The sequence below is a fragment of the Camellia sinensis genome, chromosome 4 (assembly GCF_055761805.1).
Source record: "Camellia sinensis isolate YWXY chromosome 4, ASM5576180v1, whole genome shotgun sequence".
In the NCBI taxonomy this organism is placed as follows: domain Eukaryota; kingdom Viridiplantae; phylum Streptophyta; class Magnoliopsida; order Ericales; family Theaceae; genus Camellia; species Camellia sinensis.
This window is the reverse complement of record NC_138964.1, coordinates 188,062,733-188,081,423: the sequence shown is the minus strand read 5'-3', so window position 1 is coordinate 188,081,423 and position 18,691 is coordinate 188,062,733. Positions and strand designations below refer to the sequence as shown.

Sequence of the window (18,691 nt, the reverse complement as noted above, 5' to 3'; positions counted from 1 at the left end):
CACCAAGATGAAGCATAACTTCATCCTTCGCTGCAAAAACGGAGAGGCCATGCTCAAAACTTCGTTGTGGATGGTGGGATTTGAGGGCCACCAAATCCAAGCAAGCAAGAGGTATTTCTGATGAACGAATACCCTTTTTTTTTTTTTTTTAAATTTCATTTGGTACATGAGTTTTGAACAATGTATTGATTGATGAAGGTTTACAAAGTTCGCATGGCTTATTTTTTCGTCGCTGCCTTTGGGTTTGTCAATGTGTGGTGAAATTTCCCAATCGGTAAATATTCAAAAATTTGTAGCAGCACTGTCTGCCTTTAAGAAATATATGAAATTTTCAATTTACTGATAAAAAATGCAGCAAAAAGGAAATTTTGATATGAGTTCTTATAAGTACACGAAATTTGTACACAAATTCTACAAATTGCATGTATGGTTCATGTATCGGCACTATAGTTGCATGTTTTTTTAATGTTTGTTTGTTCATGTATGGTTTTTTTAAACCATGGGGTACTTTTTTTTTTTGAAACCATGGGGTAGTCTCTTTGCCTGCATTTGCAATCACGGGTGTTTCATGCCAAAACTTTAGCTGATCATTTAATCATCGGTCATTGAGCCATGCCATTAAACTGACCTCCTTTAGTAGCCAGACCAATGTATTAATTGTTCTTGTGGAAATTCCTTTTTCCTTGAGTAGGTAGACTAATGCAGTAGTTAATGACAACATAAAAATGTAGTGCACCAGCGTTTTTCCTCTCCCTGTCCGTCCCACAACACCAACTTCCTTCCTTCCCAAAAATGGGCCGTGTGTTTCAATACTGATGGGAGATGGTCCTTTTTATGAATCTGAAAAATGCAAGCATCATCAGCAAAATTTTCACAAGTGAATAGGCTTTTGAAAGACTACAACCTGTAATATAGTGGAACTTATCATCATTTAAATGGAATTTTAAATGAGATTCCCAAATTTTCTTTTACACAATCTTTTTTTTTAATTGGGGGTGTTTGTATTTTTTTTTCTCAAACAAACCAACCAAACGGATTTTTGAGAATTTTTTTTGAAAAATGATCCTGGAAAAAGACAACCAAACACATTTCTAAATTTTTTTTTTTGAAAAGTGATCCTGAAAAAAGACAACCAAACACATTTCTGAGAATTTTTTTGGGAAACTTTGTTTGGTTTGATTACTCCTAGAAATGTGTTTGTAGAGCATATTTCAGAAAAAAAATTTCTCAAACACAAACCAAACAAGCCCTAAGTGTCTTGAATACTCAGATGTTTTAGAATCCTCCATGTTCTCTTCAAGTGTTGGGAATAAGTTTTCCTCCATGCCTCATCTCTCCATATCTTTCTGTACTATCGGATTTTAATTCGAACGGCAATTACTTAGAAGCACATTTTGTGCAACAGCCCTTCCTATCTGATAGAAAAGGATCCCATGATCCTGAACCAATCTTACCTGGGATCGAAAATCCCAAGTTTGTCTGTGAAGAGCGGATCTAATTGTATTAGTATCTATAATTGATTTATTCTATGTAATACTAATCGATAGGGCCTTATTGGTAAGTGCTACAAGATCTCGTGCATTGGAACCCATGGTTATGGACCCGAATCCATTAGTATGGAACATTTTCTTTTCCAAGTGAAATCCTCTGGTATATGAAAGAGTGAAAAAGTGCTTTCGTTGTTGTGGAATAAGAAGTCTTCGTATCTTAATGCACGTATTTAATTTATTCGGGGCTATTAGAGCAGGATCCACTTTTTGGGGAATATGAGTCGAAGCAATAACAAGAATATTTCTAGTGGAACATCTTTCACAATCCCTGGAGAGATGGTTCACTAATAGACCGAGGGATAAGTAATTCGACTCATTCACATTGAGTTCGTGAATGTTTGGAATCCATATTATGCAAGGAGACATGGCTTTTGCTAATTTGAATTGAACCATTTATTTCGTAGACTCTGTAATGAAGGTCATCTATACAAAAAATTATAAATATAAAAATAAATCACATTTTATTTTATTAAATGAATGAATGAAAAATATAATTAAATTTAAATCATCTATTTTATAAAATAAAATGTGATTTATTTTCATATTTATAATTATCTAATGAAATTAATTTTTTATATGAAAGACTTTTATTATAAAAGTTACAAAATAAACTATTTGAATTATTAATGCGAGTTTAAATTAACACTCATAAAAATAGTATAAGAAATATGAAGAGATGAGTTAGGGGAGCGCTTATCCCGTAGATTTGTAAGGTAGATTTGGCTTTTAACAATATTTTTTATGAAGTTCTCAAAGCCAAACTATAGATTTGGCGGGGGATAATTTTACGCTCTCTCTGATAGGCCAGCAACTAGAAGTGACGCTGCTGCCATGGGCCAAGACAAGGGGCTTAATTTAGGAGCAGTGTGCAGTGGTTTGGACAGTGGGCTGGACTGGATGATGGGCCAGACAACAGACCCAGATAACCCAGATAACAGATCAATTACAGCTTAGTGACTTGGTGCGGGATTAGCGAAAGCTGTTAAAGTTGTTGAGCGGGATTAGGAGTAGTTGTTAGAACTGTTGAGAGATATTGTATAAGAAGGGAGAGAAGAAGAGAGGAGGGGATAATTTTTTCTGTAATGAAGAAGCTTGGGATCTAACGTTTCCCAGAGTTGGAACCCAGTTTCAAATTAGTATAATTTTCCATTGCTATCTCAATTTCAGTCTCAATCTGTCTTACTCTTTTCTCTCAATTCCCATTTTTATTACTCACCTTATCACTGGTATCAGAGCTAGCAGTTCCTCGGCCATAATTTCTAATGACGGAGACTCGTGCGCAAGAACAGAAGAGGATGGAGGAAACCATTCGTCAGTTGCGCGAGAGTGACGAACGTTTGGTTTACCAACAGCATGAGAGTGAAGCGCGAACGCAGCTTGCTCTCAACCAGCTCAAGGAGATGATCATGGCTCTCACCCTTCGTGAAGATCAGAAACAACCATCGACGGAAGATCTGGGCGGAGATTCCGTAACCCCTCATAGACCTTCACCCCACAACTCTGGCTACGTACAAACTCGTTATGCCAAAATTGATTTTCCCCAATTCTCAGGTGAGGATCCTACTGGTTGGATTTATAAGTGTGATCGCTTCTTTGAATTTAATCAGATTGATGAAGGTAGTAAAGTAAAACTGGCTGTGATGCATCTCACTGACGAGGCGATACAGTGGTATCAATGGTTTGAACGAACTTAGAAAATGCCTACCTGGGCTGAATTCTCTCACGGACTTCAACTGCGTTTTGGCCCTAATGCTTTTGAGGATCCAATGGGGCAATTGACCAAGTTGAAGCAGTTTACGTCTGTTAAGCTGTACCAGGAGCGATTTGAAGAGTTAGCCAACAAAACCAAAGGCTTAACCGAGGAGTTCTTTGTCAGCTGTTTTGTCAGTGGGTTGAAAGATGAGATCAAAGCTGGTGTCCAAATGTTCCAACCGACTACCATCTCCTATGCTATAGGCTTAGCAAGGTTACAAGAAGAAGGCATTGAAGCCCTTAGTAGAAGAAAAAAAATTCCCCAAAGATCATCCAATAGCAATTGGTCTTTCCCTTCCCCAACCCTCTCATTACCAAAACCCTTTCCCTCAAGTGGACCTAAACCTGATACCAAAACCCCAGTACCTACTGACTACAAATACCAACCAAACACTTCTCCCAACTCAACTCTAACCAGTACCCTCAATTTTCCCATCAAGAAACTAACTCCCAAGGAAATGGAGGCTAGAAGAGAGAAAGGGTTTTGCTACAAATGTGACGAAAAGTATGTTAGGGGACACAAGTGCCAAAGGAAACAATTGTATTTGCTGTTTGGGGAAGATGAGGAATCAGATGCGCCGGAACAGGAATTACAAGAGGATGGAGACTCTCAGGTGAGTGATGACATGCAGATTTCAGTGCATGCATTGTCAGGTAACCTATCCTTTAAGACCATGAGAATAATTGGGAAGGTTAAAGGAAGGCCCATCACTATTTTAATTGATTCCGGCAGTACACACACCTTCGTGGAGCCAAGTGTGGCCAAGAGTTCTGGACATTTAGTGGAACCCACCACAGATTTTCCAGTCACAGTGGCTGATGGAACCAAATTATGTAGCAAAGGATTGTGTAAGGCCTTCACGTGGGAAATGCAGGGAGCCACCTTCACCCCAGAGGTGCGCATCCTAGTTATTGGAGGGTGTGACATGGTACTTGGGGTGCAGTGGTTGTCCACCTTAGGACCAATACTTTGGGATTTTAAGAACCTCCAAATGCAGTTCCAATTGGAGGGACAAGCCATCCTTCTCAAGGGGGACACTGGCTGCAAGGTAGAACAAGTGTCTAGCAAGCAAGTGAGCAAGGCTTTGCAGCAAACCAACCAAGGTTACCTGGTTCAGTTGTACAGTATCACAGCTACACATGTAGAGCAGGTACCCACTGATATTACAGTCATTTTACATGATTTTAATGATGTATTTGTGGAGCCTAGTGCTCTCCCTCCTCAACGATTGATTGACCACCGAATTCCCCTAACACAAGGCAGTGCACCCGTCCATGTGAGGCCATATAGGTATCCATACATACAGAAGAATGAAATTGAAAAAATAGTCAAAGAGATGCTGGACGCTGGAATCATCAGACCGAGTACCAGTCCTTTTTCCTCCCCTGTGCTATTGGTGAAAAAGAAGGATCACACTTGGAGGATGTGTGTTGATTACAGAGAATTGAACAAGTTGACGGTTAAGGACAAATTCCCCATCCCTATAATTGATGAACTATTGGATGAATTGCATGGTGCCAAAGTGTTCACAAAGCTCGATTTAAGAGCTGGATACCACCAAATCAGAGTGAATCCTGAAGACATCTCAAAAACTGTTTTCCGAACTCACGAGGGCCATTATGAATTTTTGGTTATGCCTTTTGGGCTGACCAATGCACCCCCCACTTTTCAAAGCCTAATGAATTCAGTTTTTAAACCGTACCTCAGGAGGTTTGTACTGGTCTTCTTTGATGACATTTTGATATATAGTAAAACTTGGGCTGACCACCTTCACCACTTGCAAACCATGTTACAATTACTGAGGACCAACCAGCTCTATGTCAAGAAGTTTAAGTGTGCCTTTGGACAACAATCTTTGGAGTATTTGGGGCATATCATTTCTGGACAGGGTGTGGCAGCAGATCCAGTCAAGATTGGGGCTATGTTGCAATGGCCCAGACCAACATCCATCAAGGCATTGAGGGGATTTCTGGGGTTAACCGGTTATTACCGACGATTTTTGAAAAATTATGGGAAAGTTTGTGCACCACTTACCACTCTATTGAAGAAGGACTTTTTTGGATGGAATGAGCAAGCAGAAAATGCTTTCAACACCTTAAAAGAAGCTATGTCCTCCACACCTATGTTAGCACTACCAAACTATGATGAGGATTTCATTTTGGAGTGTGATGCATCCGGCACAGGCATTGGGGCAGTCCTCATGCAAGCTGGGCATCCCATAGCTTATATTAGCAAGGCTTTGGCACCTAAGCATTTGGGGCTATCAACCTATGAGAAGGAGTTATTGGCAGTAGTATATGCTGTCCACAAGTGGGGACACTACCTTTTGGGAAGACATTTCACCATCAAGACTGACCATCTCAGTCTTAAGTACATACTAGACCAAAAGATCTCCACTACTATGCAACAAAAGTGGCTCACAAAGTTGCTTGGCTATGACTATGACATTGTTTTCAAGGCTGGGCATGAGAACAAAGCTGCAGATGCTTTATCCAGACAGAGCTTGGAACAATTTTGCACAGTTTCAGCTCTTTCAGTTGTTCAACCTGAGTGGCTCAATTCTCTCAAACAGGAATAGCATACTGACCCAACCCTCAAAACACTCATTGAGGGCTTAACCAATGACCCAACCGCCAAACCAGGCTATTCTTGGACACATGGGCTGTTGACCTACAAAGGCAGACTATTAGTGGGCTCAAATGCACAGCTCAAGGAGTTACTTATGCAGGAGATACATGCTACCCCTTTGGGAGGACATTCCGGTACCAAAAAAACTTATCACCGAGCACGGCGATCGTTTTATTGGAAGGGTATGAAGAAGGACATATATGCTTTTGTGGCTCAATGTGATAATTGTCAGAGGAACAAAACAGAGACAGTAGCTTCCCCTGGCCTACTGCAGCCCTTGCCCATCCCAGAAGGCATCTGGTCCGATATATCCATGGACTTTGTGGAAGGGCTCCCCAATTCCCATGGCAAGACTGTCATACTAGTGGTAGTGGACAGATTGTCCAAATACACTCATTTCATTGCCCTTTCCCATCCTTATACAGCTGTGGAAGTAGCCCAAGCATTTTTGGATACCATCTACAAATTGCATGGCATGCCTAAATCTATCGTATCTGATCGGGACCCCATTTTTTTTTGGCAGGAACTGTTCCGGTTATAAGGTACAAAACTGAACCTCAGCACCTCTTACCACCTTCAAACGGATGGCCAAACCGAGGTGGTCAATAGGTGTCTTGAGGTGTACCTCAGGTGCATGACAGGAGATAGGCCCAAGGCATAGGCTCACTGGCTGCCTTTGGCTGAATGGTGGTTCAATACCAACTACCACACTGCTACCAAGCTGACACCATACCAAGTGGTGTATGGACGAGTACCCCCTTCCCACATCCACTATATCCCAGGGGTCTCCAATGTGGTTGCAGTTGATCAGTGGGGTAGGGATAGGGAAGCAACTCTAAAAATCCTCAAGGAACACCTAGTCCAAGCCCAAAATCGCATGAAGCAACAGGCAGATCAACATCGAACCGAAAGGCAATTTGCAGTGGGAGATTGGGTATTCCTCAAATTGCAGCCCTACAAGCAAAGTACATTACAATGCCGGTCTAACATGAAACTGTCCCCAAGATTTTATGGGCCATTTCAGGTGTTGAAAAAGGTGGGTCAGGTAGCTTACCAATTGGACTTGCCCCCACACTCTAAGTTACACCCAGTTTTCCATGTGTCCATGCTCAAGAAGAAGTTGGGAGCCCACACCACACCACAAGCCACATTTCCACCCATAGGGACTGATGGTGTCCTTGAACCTGAACCCATTGCAGCTTTGGACAGACGTTTGATCAAATATAAAGGTAGGTCAGCCACTCAATTGTTGGTACAATGGTCTAATTCATACCTAGAGGATGCAACTTGGGAGCTGTATCAAGATCTCCAAGCCAAATTTCCAACTTTCCAGCCTTGGAGACAAGGCTCTTTTCAAGGGGGCGGGAATGATAGGCCAGCAACTAGAAGTGACGCTGCTGCCATGGGCCAAGACAAGGGGCTTAATTTAGGAGCAGAATTTGCAGTGGTTTGGATAGTGGGCTGGACTGGATGATGGGCCAGACAACAGACCCAAATAATCCAGAGAGCTTAATTTAGGAACAGTGTGCAGTGGTTTGGACAGTGGGCTGGACTGGATGATGGGCCAGACAACAGACGCACATAACCCAGATAACAGATTAATTACAGCTTAGTGACTTGGTGCGGGATTAGCGGAAGCTATTAAAGTTGTTGAGCGGGATTAGGGGTAGTTGTTAGAACTGTTGAGAGATATTGTATAAGAACGGAGAGAAGAAGAGAGGAGGGGATAATTTTTTCTGTAACGAAGAAGCTTGGGATCTAACGTTTCCCAGAGTTGGAACCCAGTTTCAAATTAGTATAATTTTCCATTGCTATCTCAATTTCAGTCTCAATCTGTCTCACTCTTTTCTCTCAATTCCCATTTTTATTACTCACCTTATCACTCTCTCTCTCAACTGAACCTAGGTTTGGAAGAGCGAAGTAACAGAGGATAGGAGGACGACGACCGAACCCGAATACCAAACTGTAAGTTCTCGAATCGCTTCTCCCTCTCTCTCTCTCTCTCTCTCTCACACACACACACACACACACACACATTAATCCAAAGAACCCTAATTTTGTAGATATATTTTGCCCTAATAGATACAATTTACTTTGGTGATTTGTATGTATGTGTTTATTACCATATTGGCTAAAAAAATTTGGGGAAATTTAGATTGATGGGTGTGGAGTAACCCTAATTTTATAGATAATTTTTGCCCTAGTAGATATAGTTCTCTCTCCTCCCCCCCCCCCCCCCCCCCCGGGCGGCCATTTAACCCTTTGGTGATTCGTATGTATGTGTTTATTACCATTTTGCTCAAAAAATTTGGGAAAAATTAGATTAATGAATGTGGAATTGGAGAGTTGGAGATGCCCTAAACCAGGTAGGCAGTCTCAGAACAAGTTGTTGTTGTGGTCATTTATTTATTTATTTTTCTTTTTGGTGTTAAGTTATCACATTGAAGTTCAGTGTGGATCTAACAAATTGAGTGGGGTGTAGTTTGACTGCTATACAATAACTATGATGAGTATTTTGTTGGCTGATGCTGCTGACAAATGTGCTTGAGGTTTTCTAACATGAAAATAGTAAGAAAAGGAATGAACTGAAAAGAAATAATTTGGTTTGGTTTTCAGAATTTTCTTTTTTTTTTAAAAAAAAAAAACAATTATAAATTAATTTGGTGAAAGAAATTAAAAATTAAAAACACTTATTATTTTTATATAATTTTATTTTTTGGGAGGCCAAAATAATTTTTAAAAATTTAAAATTATATTTTTTATATTAATTTTTTTTAAATGTTTTTGAACTTTTTTTCTGAAACACAAACCAGGCATGGCCTTTTTTCCTTTCTTCCTTTGGGGGAAAGAAGATGGAAAGACATTTGGAAATGGAAGTGTTGATAGTTTGCCATAATTCAGTTAATTCGTAGTCTTTTTATTTTATTTAATGAATTTTTGGGAAGTCAACATAAGGAAATCTCCACTCCTGCAACTACCTGCTATTGGATAGTTGATGAGAATTTTCTACTTGTATGGAAATCTCCACCAAGTAGTTGATGAGAATTTTTCACCCCACTAGTTCTGAATACTGTATTAAGTCATCCAATCCTTTGTCATATGGAGCCTTTCTAAAGTTGTTGCGTTAGGGTTTTATAATAACTCACGATATTTATACAGAGACGTCGGAGGCTTTCATAGTCCGTTCGGAGGAAATAAAGTGTTGAGTATAATCGAAAGGCTATCAATTAGAAGAAAAAAATGGCAACAGAGTCATCGGAGGGAGAGGAAGAAGGTAAGCTCATCGGAGGTAACCAAAATCTGGTTGTTGACGATGACCTCCGTGAAATGGCCAAGAAAGCCGCCTGGAGCGTCAGTTCTTGCAAGCCCGGCAATGGCGTCTCTGCTCTCCGCGACGATAACCTCGACACCTACTGGCAGTACATCCCCCCTCCCCCTCCCTCTCTCTCTCATACTGAAATACTTTCACTGTGTGATTTTATTTTATTTTTTAAATTCAGATCAGATGGGGCGCAGCCTCACCTTGTAAATATTCAATTTCAAAAGAAAGTGAAGCTTCAGGTATGTATATATATATATGCAATTGAATTCACTTTGGCCTGTTTCTCTTTCTGCTTTTGTAATTATTTATTTATTTATTTATTTATTGTAGTTGATTTCAATCAGTAAGAAGTTCTTGTTTTTCAGTTAGTGGTTCTCTATGTGGATTTCAAGCTTGACGAGAGCTACACACCTAGTAAGATCTCTATTCGTGCCGGTGATGGTTTCCACAATTTGAAGGTGAATTTATTTCTCAACAGTCAGATTGTCTCACAAATGCAAGCACATAAACACTTCGTTATTTTAAAATTTGTATTGAATTGATCTTGATCTAGTTCAGTTTGGTTCTGCCCTTGCAAATGCAACTAGGAGATAAAAAATGTTGAACTTGTCAAGCCGACTGGTTGGGTCTACATATTATTATCTGGGAATGATCCTCGGTAAGCAATATAAGCTTTAATTCAATGTTTATTTGCCATTTTTTTTATATTTTATTTACTGAATTCTCGAAGATTAATTTCTTTTGTGCTGGTTTTGTTAGTTTTCAAAGATATATGTGCTACATTGGGCATAAATTGATTTAATTTCTTTCTTGTATAATTGTATCGTTACTTTTGCATATACACTTGCTACTATCTATTTTATTTGGGGTTTAAAACTTAATGGCAGCTCTTTACTATATAACATTGGTCTGATGTTTATTTGATGGACTTAACGAAAGGTAGTCATATCTTATCCACCTTGTTGAGTGCGACTGGATTGATATGATACTTGAAATGGGAGTTCATTTTGTTTCTCATCATGGCGCATTGGCGATAAGTGAAAGCTGGATTGTGACAAGGAGAGAATGTGTGTGTTTTCCTTGAGAGCCAAGTACACGGGGAATTTTTTAGCAACATCATGTTTGAAGCTCTCAAAGAGACGATAGAACCCGTTTCCCCTTCTCCATTTTCCTTTAATAGACAATGGGGTTTGCACCATACTTTCTAACGTTTGTTACACCCCCCAACTGGTACTAGGCCAAAGCACCAGTCATAAGAGGATAGGACTAATAAAGGAGACCTTCAAATCTATATGTTCTTTGTTGTATATATCCCATTGAGGAAAATTAATATGCAAGGTGCAATATAAGAAATTTGTCATGTGTAGTTCAGAAAACAAAAGAAAAAGGGTAATGTGATTTATGTTATTTCCTTGTTGAATGCCTTGATGATTCTTTACGGTAGCATTCCAGGTTCTGGATCCATTTTTTCCCTTAGTTGACATCTAATTTTTATTTAAAGAAATAATCTATTTTATTTATTTATTTATCTTTCACATAATCCTCATATGATACTTTGTTTTGTATCTCATAGCTCTTATAATCTCAAAGGACAGATGAATACTTCTATACATAGATGATGGGTCTGGATATAAGAATGTAGCACAATATAAATATGTTGTATAAGACCCAAAGAAATAGACTAGTGGAGAATTCTTGTTTGGTTATTTGTAATTGCACACGGAGTTAATAGCAGTGCTCGTGGTCTAATCCTGTTCCAAAGCAGTGGAGAAGTCTGCTTATTCGAAAAATGTTTTCCATTAACTTTCGTTTTGCAATATGATTTTGGGGGGGAAAAAAAAAGAAAAGAAAAGAAAAGAATGCTTATTTATTTTTAGGAAATAGATTGGCTAAGTTCTAAAAGTATCCATCTATTAAGTGGTTTTGAATTGTATGTATGCACAAGTTAGTAAACTTCTGAACTCTAGTTTTACCAATATCTTTGGCAGGGACACTTTTGTCAATACTTTCATGTTGCAAATTGCCGTGTTGTCAAATCATCTTAATGGAAGAGATACCCATGTACGCCAAATAAAAGTTTATGGGCCTCGACTGTGAGTTTGAGTCTTTCTGCTTTTAGATGAGTTTGAGTCTTTGTACCCATGTATGTGATTACCTGTTGTCTAACCGAATCATCTCACTTTATGTTCTATCCGCAGGAACCCTATTCCACTCCAGCCCTTTCAGTTCACCTCAAGGGAGTTCATTACTTACTCTACTGTACGATGAGGAGTACATGATCTTGTGTGTTTTAGCAAAGCATGCTGCTGAATGTGACAAGATGGATTATTGGAAGATAGAGATGGTCTCCTTGCAGTTATATGTTGTTCTTCCTTTGTAGCAAGAACTGGACTCTTTTTCTTTTCTTTTCTTTTTATTTTTACTTTTTTTGGTGTCACGCACATCATGTTTTGCTTGGTTTGTGAAACCTTGGATCTAAATTAAAGTTGTTCACAACATACATCCTCTGTGGATGTGTTTGGCATTTAAACTAATTTTCAGATATTATTATTATTTTTTATATAATTATTTTATTTGTGTTTTTTGTTATTGTATATATAGGAATACTTATGAATGTTTTGATTGGATAGGCAGTTGTTGAGCCTGTATAAAGAATATTTTTTGAAAATCCCCTGTATGGTTGTTACGCTTCTCCTTCTTGATGTTTAATTATTATTGATTTATCGTGTTTTTATTGTAACAGAATGCTTCCTACCACTAACAAGTCGTATCAGAGCACTTCTGCTCAAAATATAACGCGTCATGGATACAAGGAAGTGAGAGCAAACCTATAATTGAAAGCCGAGTGCAAAAACACTCATAAATAGCACTCATAAATAGAGAATGATGCGGACAAGAACTCCTTCTAGGGTTGAGGATCTTAGCCCAGTCTAAGGCCTCGTTTGGGAACAGGTTAATTTAGTAATTTTTTGACTATTTGGCTAAAAAGGTAGGTAAAAAAAACTTGTATGTTTGGGATGACTTTTTGACTAATTACGAAAAGATGTGCAAAAAGTAGAGAGAAAAGAGAATCTTTGACTTTTTGGTATGAATTGTTGGCTTTTTGGCTAATTTAGTAACTTTTTGACTAATTGGCTAAAATAGCCTCTTGCCAAACGAGACCTTAGTTTTTAAAAACACAATATGAAAGTAAACTCAGAATATATTGACTGATAAACTATATCAGCAGTAGTCACCACAAACCAATGCAGCTAAATGGATATAAATCATTAATCTTGATACATTAAATATCTATAGTTTCAGAATGAAGACAACAGGCAAGCCATAAAAAACTTATACCCCACAGCTAAACATAAATGGCCGTTACATAAAGCAACTTACAGTTAAGATTGTCAGTTGTTTAACATGTGGCCATATGCACGATGAGCTTCTAAGTAGAGAATAAACATATTCAGAGTTAAGGAAGCAACAACTTAGCAAAAAGATGATCTTGATCTACAACACAGAGATATCATTCACAGGCTGGTTTTGTGTCAAAACTGCTCAAGCAGATTGCGAAGGCTTGGAAAGCAGAGAGTGGATAACGATAATCCATGGTGAAGATGTCTTTCCCGATCTTTCCAAACTGTAAAATTACTTTTTCTTGTTCAGCAGTTGGCACATTGTCAGATTGATCAACAGCTGCCACAAGCTGGAAATTCTTAACGGAAGCAACGGTAACACGGCCTTTAAAGTTTAGGCACCAGCACTGTAGCTGCTCGTGCCATCTAGGAGCCTTGTTTTTAAGAATCAATGGTTCTCCAAAGACGGGGGCAGATCTTGGAGAAGCTACAAGGCTTGAGGAGCTGAAATCTGTGACGGGCTCGATTCCTTTTGAGTCCGGTAATGAGGGAGAAATATTTTCATTAGGGGAGTGTGGGAATGATGTAGGTGTTGGGGCAGCACCCCCCTCTTGAATAGAATAAACGGGAATAGAATGCATGACACAATGCATTCTCCGGGGCCCTCTTGTCCTAAGAACATTAAGCTCATATGTGATGGTAGCAATACTGTAACTACATGCAGGTAGTTTTGGAGAAACTTGCTTGGCATGGAATCTTCGACTTGACCGAATGTTCTGTTGAACTGCAGCATCATTTGGAGGTTGGCTATCATATATGGTGAACTTGGTGCCCAGAAAATTAGACCTGGTCCAAATTTTGTCTAATATTAGTTAGGTTCATGAAGAATAATCCATCAAACAAGAACAATTAGCATGTAAAGTTACCAATACTTGCCTCAATTTTCCAACAAATGTATTGCTGGCTCGAGAAAAATCATCTGCAACTAAAGATATCAAAAATCCTGTGCGTGTCGCCCTTCTGATCCTTTTCGCAGCCAACAACAATTTATCATTCTCATTCTCCGCTGTCAATCACTAGAAACATAAGACACAACCTCCCAGTGACTACTAAAATTCCATCACATCAGCACTTTCTTAAAGTCCTTTAACTAACAAAACTACAAAACCAACTCAAATATGAATATTCTTGCAAATTATTTGATATCTGGATCCAGAAAGCTTTAATGTAATGCTCCATTCCATCAAACTAATCTGAAGATTAAAGGAAAAGGTGAAAAAGAAATTGGGAAAAAAAAAAAAAAAAGGGTGTAGACAGGAGGATCTCTCGTTAAATTGTATTTCTTACATATCAAAACAAACTACCCTATCATCATTATACCTCTCCTCAATCATCATTATACTCCATCTCTTTATGAAGACAAAAAAAGGCAAAAGAAAAATAAATACTCTCATAAAATTGACTATTAAATACGAAGAAAGAAATGAAAATCTGTCATTATACAAACAAAGACTTGATCAATGTACATCTCTCTTGGTGAAAACAAAAAATTCTCACCATTATATCTCTTTTTGGCCAAATTAAAAATCCACACCAGCAAAAGAAAAGTTAGAGAAGAAACAGTTATAAAACCAACCACAAAAGCTCATGCAACACTTAGTTTTGTAGTTGTTTCTGTGTAGTGTTGCATTAGCAATGGTCAGTTCAAAAATATAAATTGTACTTCTTCCTATGAATGATATTTTAGCAAAACTTGAATATAAAAATGTATTAGTAATTTTGCATTTTAAAAAGTGAAATAAAAAAAAATTAAATAAAGATATTACAATGCAAAAATTTATAAAGGGCCTCAACTAGAATTTTCGCTTGTTTTAGGCAGCATCGGATAGGATTGAGCCGCCTCTTCATTTTGAATGATAAATTCATATATATAACCAATAATAAATATATAAAATTATATAATTTATGTGTGCCCTCCTCCCCCTCTCCCCATTTGTCGTGTCTAGTATATTTTGAAAGTGTCTTGTATTTTTTAAAAATTGGCGTGTCTGCATTTCTGTGTCATGTCGCATGTTTGTATCCATGCTTCTTAGATCATAAATAAGACTCAACTATCCAACAACAAAAAATGCATAATGTATTTATATTCAGGTTATTTATTATCAGATACCCTTAATTTCCATAAGAACAAAGGTCATAATAATCCACAAGTTTAGGTCCATAAGCAAGAGTATTTGCAGGTGAACTTCCCAAGCAACAATGATATTATACATAAATTGAAAAAACCATAGGCCCATCATTTAGGCAATTCAAAGGAACCAAAAGTGTCTAATAATGAAGAAATAAGCATGTGAAAGAATAAGTGACTTACAAGGGGTCAGCCCAAAGTACATACGATATATGGAAGTTGCTCTGTCCCTTTTAATAAAACACTGAATTGGAGAATCCCGTGGCCCCGGCTATTTGCAAATAAGAGGCAAAATAAATCAGTTATACAAGATAGTCATCATCATAGATATCATTAGTTAGTAGTAGTACTAGTAACCATTGTAAACGGCATGAATAATACTAGGAATCATCAAAAAAATATCATGAAATGTATCATGAAATTTCTTTATCATTTGATTAGTGTGTGGTGTTTTGTTGTTTGTATAATCCAAAGGTAGAGAATCTTTCATGATTATCTTCATGACATTTTTTTCATGATCTCTAACATTACTCAAAGGGAATTTAGCAGTAGTACCAATGGTACCTATAGCAACATAATAACAATGATGATAATCAGACAAATAGAAGTCACCTGTTTCAATGAAATCGGGAAGGTAAGTCTCCCACACTCCTCTGGAGTCTTGACAATCTCCTTCGTAATATCCCTCCATGACTTGCAAACCGATGCACAAAAAACAACAACGTTCCTCGCAGGCCATGATGTTTCACTCTCTTCAACCCTCCGGATTATATCCAAAAGCAATTCTGGCGGCAAGTTTGCCCAGTGTCCTTGTTCTATTGGTTCTGAAGCGGCTACATCAGGGGCAATATGCGATCGGGTTCGATTGCGCCAATGCTTGCCTTCCACCCCTCTTTTTGGCATGCTCCCAATCCCATCTTTCATCTCCCTCAGCTCGCGTACAATGCTTTTGAAGGACATCTTACCTTCAAATGTTCAACTACAACCCCAAAAAAACACAAAATTCCTTTAATGATCTAGTTCTTTCTGGAAGTGGATCTGCTATTACAGTGGCAGTTTTGACCATTTTGATTTCAAGAAAAAGTTTTAAAAAATCTTAAACAAAACAGCCGCAAATGAGACCTACTTGAAGAAACTTTAAGCACATTCAAAACAATATTGTACCTTTAAATGGGTGACCTTGAAACTGTACAAATACTGCATTTCAAAAAATAATAATATAATCAACAGAAAAATAAGCATCTATAACATTACTTTGGACCTCTCCCAAGAATATATATATATTTCTTTTTTAAATGCGAACTTTCACAGTCCTCTATAACTTCACTTGTCTATTTATGGAGCCATTTCTAAACAAAGTTTTTAAACGAAAATGCGTAACTCGAGGCATTTTACCCCTTATGAGGCGAGGTGTAAGCTTTAAAGTGTCAAGGCGTAGGCATTTCAAATTTTAAATTCTAATATTTAGTAAATAAATTAAATATTTTAAAATAGTGAAAAATAAATAAAAATTAAATATAAAAGTGTAAATACTTTTTTTCTTTAAAGTATCAAACATTTCACTGTAAAGAACAAAACTTTATTAGAATTTAAAGCATCGAACATTTCAAATTTTAAATTCTAATATTTAGTAAATAAATTAAATATTTTAAAGTAGTGAAAAATAAATAAAGATTAAACATAAAAGTGTAAATACTTTTTTCTTTAAAGCATCGAACATTTCACTATAAAAAACAAAGCTTGCCATTATTGAAAGTGAAATCAACATTCTTAACTTTAGTGATCGAACTTCTTACTTGGAACTTAACTTCGTGTTTCTTTCTTGATTAGTCATTTACTTAATTTTTTCTATAGAATATAATTACAAAAATGGTTATTTCTTATTTTTGGATTTTAATTTTCAAATCATCTACTAGTCTAAGTTTAATAAGAGTCTGAAACAACCTCTTCATATGCATACTACTGCTCATATGCTTATGAGCAAAAGGCATACAAGGCGCACCTAAAGTGCATGCCTCAGACTGTGATGTGTCAGCCGTTAGGGATTATAGCCTAAAAATCAAAGTCCTAATGCGTTTTACCTTAGCCTCGGGATGAGGCAAGCATTGAGGCAAGTCTTAGTAAAGGTTTTTAAAACTTTGTTTCTAACTTCACTAGCTATTGTTACAGGAATAAAAAAAACGACACCCAATAAGTACACATTAATTGTGTTTGGAAAAGAAAAGATTGGGTACACATCTATCCTTTTGGCATAGTGCACAAAGTAGTTGACTGTGATTTGAACCCATATTAACGTTTTACCATTGAACCCATGGTCACCCCCTTTCTAGCTATTGTTACAGGGATTCAACACAAAAATACACACAATGCCAAAAGTAAGAGAGAAATTTGATCCAAGCCTCACAAATCCACCAGAATCAGCACAAATTACAGCAACAAACAAAAATATAAAATAAAGTCAGATCTAGTAAAATCAGAATTCATTCAGTTGTTTACTACAATCAGATGCATAAAGTAATTAGGGAAAATCACATTGGAATAATGAATGATAGAGATACAGACAAGAAAATGACTAACCTGTACAATCTACATGAACAACAATCCGATCGGACAGAGAAGAGTCCAGAAACCAGTGTGAGCTCTCTGGAATGGTCGGATCGGCAATGAAGGAGGTCAGATAGCAGAAAAATGGCCAAACTCGAAAATGCCGTTCATGTTCTACGACACCGCACCAGATCTCCTTCGCATATCACTTCCTCTCCTCACATTTTCTGGCACCACCATCAACGCCGCCGTGTTCCGCCGCAAATCACACAGGACCACCACCACACAGCTGCTTCAATCAAGTGCTTCCCCACACCAGAACTTCACGCCTCTCCTTAAAAATGGATTTGAGAATCTCTCTTTTCTCTATGTTCCCTTTTTCCGACAAATGTTAATCCAATGGGCTGCTGCGAGTCCCTCACAGCGATATCCCCGGACCCATCTAAGTTGTACTTTTGGACAAACAATTGATTTGGGTAATTTAAGGGTTTCCATCGGATTAGAAGGCATTATTGGGTATCTATGAGTGTATCATAAGTTTTTTTTTTTTATAAATAATTTGAATCGTTCAATATGTATAATTTATTGAATATTTTATTTTTATAGAAAATTACATTGATTGGATATCAATAACTACTTAACCGGATCAGATTTCTGTCAACGGTAAATATAATTTGAAAATAAATTGTTAACAAAAATCTGATCGGATCAAGTAGCTATCGATACCCGATGAACGTGATTTTCTACAGAGATAAAGTGTTCGACGAGTTCTACATATTGAACGGTTTGAATTATCAAAATAAAACCTATAATGAGTCCCACAAACCCAACAACATCGTCCAGTTTACAAAGTGAACTAGAGACAAATCTGATACTTATTTAAGAACCATAAACTATAAATAAAAAATAAATTATAAATTTTTTAAACTATTAAAAAATATCGTTTTGTCTCATCAACAATAAAAGTATATAAATATATTGGGATAATTTTTAACTGAACCAAACCATTTAAAAATGATTCGATCTGATTTGATTTTATAATTTAAATAGATTGGTTTGATTCTAAATTTTATAAAGTTGTAAATAATAATTTAAACTTGATTTCAAACTAAACCGGACTATACTCCTAATAAAAGCCTTAAGGTTTCGTTTGGAAAGTGGGTTGACTTTTTAATTTTTGGATTATTTTAGTTTGAGACTAAAAATCCTCATCTGGATTAGACTTTTTTACTTTTTTGATTTTTATGAGAGAAAAAATGAAATTATTATGGTTTGGATGTGATATGATATTTTATTTTATTGACTTTTTAACTTATTTTGTCTTTTTATAATTATTTTAACCTATAGTCCTGTGCCAAACGAGGA

The 18,691-nt window shown here is 37.2% G+C and overlaps 3 protein-coding genes across 6 annotated transcripts; 2 read left to right on the top strand and 1 right to left on the bottom strand.

Annotated features, from left to right (window-relative positions):
* The first annotated feature begins 6,115 nt into the window (after positions 1–6,115).
* LOC114257623 (uncharacterized) lies at positions 6,116–7,405 on the top strand. Its single transcript, XM_082923939.1, has 3 exons — positions 6,116–6,404; positions 6,735–6,865; positions 6,956–7,405. The coding sequence occupies exons 1-3, from the start codon at positions 6,116–6,118 to the stop codon at positions 7,403–7,405; spliced, it is 870 nt and encodes a 289-aa protein (XP_082780065.1).
* Positions 7,406–7,468: 63 nt separating this feature from the next.
* On the top strand, positions 7,469–11,835 carry APC10 (anaphase promoting complex 10). 4 transcript variants are annotated; one of them, XM_082867172.1, is made up of 8 exons: positions 7,562–7,726; positions 7,837–7,896; positions 9,091–9,350; positions 9,432–9,492; positions 9,619–9,711; positions 9,841–9,911; positions 11,242–11,346; positions 11,452–11,835. In XM_082867172.1, exons 3-8 carry the CDS (start codon positions 9,172–9,174, stop codon positions 11,519–11,521), a joined length of 579 nt encoding a protein of 192 aa, XP_082723298.1. In that variant the 5' UTR covers positions 7,562–7,726; positions 7,837–7,896; positions 9,091–9,171; the 3' UTR covers positions 11,522–11,835. The 4 variants fall into 4 exon arrangements, with proteins under 4 accessions (XP_028053190.1, XP_082723298.1, XP_082723299.1 ...); XM_028197389.2 differs by having other exon boundaries at positions 7,469–7,896; XM_082867173.1 differs by lacking the exon at positions 11,242–11,346.
* A 674-nt stretch (positions 11,836–12,509) lies between these two features.
* LOC114257613 (tubby-like F-box protein 5) lies at positions 12,510–17,850 on the bottom strand. Its single transcript, XM_028197393.2, has 5 exons — positions 17,360–17,850; positions 15,395–15,761; positions 14,966–15,053; positions 13,531–13,660; positions 12,510–13,440 (listed from the first exon to the last, which is right to left on the bottom strand). The coding sequence occupies exons 2-5, from the start codon at positions 15,740–15,742 to the stop codon at positions 12,765–12,767; spliced, it is 1,242 nt and encodes a 413-aa protein (XP_028053194.1). The 5' UTR covers positions 15,743–15,761; positions 17,360–17,850; the 3' UTR covers positions 12,510–12,764.
* Between the last annotated feature and the right edge of the window lie 841 nt (positions 17,851–18,691).

What these genes read in the sequence shown, in the direction of transcription:
- APC10 (XM_028197389.2), top strand. Translation starts at nt 9,172, where the DNA reads ATGGCAACAGAGTCATCGGAGGGAGAGGAAGAAGGTAAGCTCATCGGA. An exon ending in TTATCTGGGAATGATCCTCG is followed by an intron (nt 9,912 to 11,241) that starts GTAAGCAATATA and finishes TATCTTTGGCAG; the next exon opens with GGACACTTTTGTCAATACTT. An exon ending in AAAGTTTATGGGCCTCGACT is followed by an intron (nt 11,347 to 11,451) that starts GTGAGTTTGAGT and finishes TTCTATCCGCAG; the next exon opens with GAACCCTATTCCACTCCAGC.
- LOC114257613 (XM_028197393.2), bottom strand. Translation starts at nt 15,742, where the DNA reads ATGTCCTTCAAAAGCATTGTACGCGAGCTGAGGGAGATGAAAGATGGG. An exon ending in TCCCGATTTCATTGAAACAG is followed by an intron (nt 15,054 to 15,394) that starts GTGACTTCTATT and finishes ATTTGCAAATAG; the next exon opens with CCGGGGCCACGGGATTCTCC. An exon ending in ACATTTGTTGGAAAATTGAG is followed by an intron (nt 13,441 to 13,530) that starts GCAAGTATTGGT and finishes AATTTGGACCAG; the next exon opens with GTCTAATTTTCTGGGCACCA.
- LOC114257623 (XM_082923939.1), top strand. Translation starts at nt 6,116, where the DNA reads ATGAAGAAGGACATATATGCTTTTGTGGCTCAATGTGATAATTGTCAG. An exon ending in TACCATCTACAAATTGCATG is followed by an intron (nt 6,405 to 6,734) that starts GCATGCCTAAAT and finishes ATGTGGTTGCAG; the next exon opens with TTGATCAGTGGGGTAGGGAT. An exon ending in AATTTGCAGTGGGAGATTGG is followed by an intron (nt 6,866 to 6,955) that starts GTATTCCTCAAA and finishes GGGCCATTTCAG; the next exon opens with GTGTTGAAAAAGGTGGGTCA.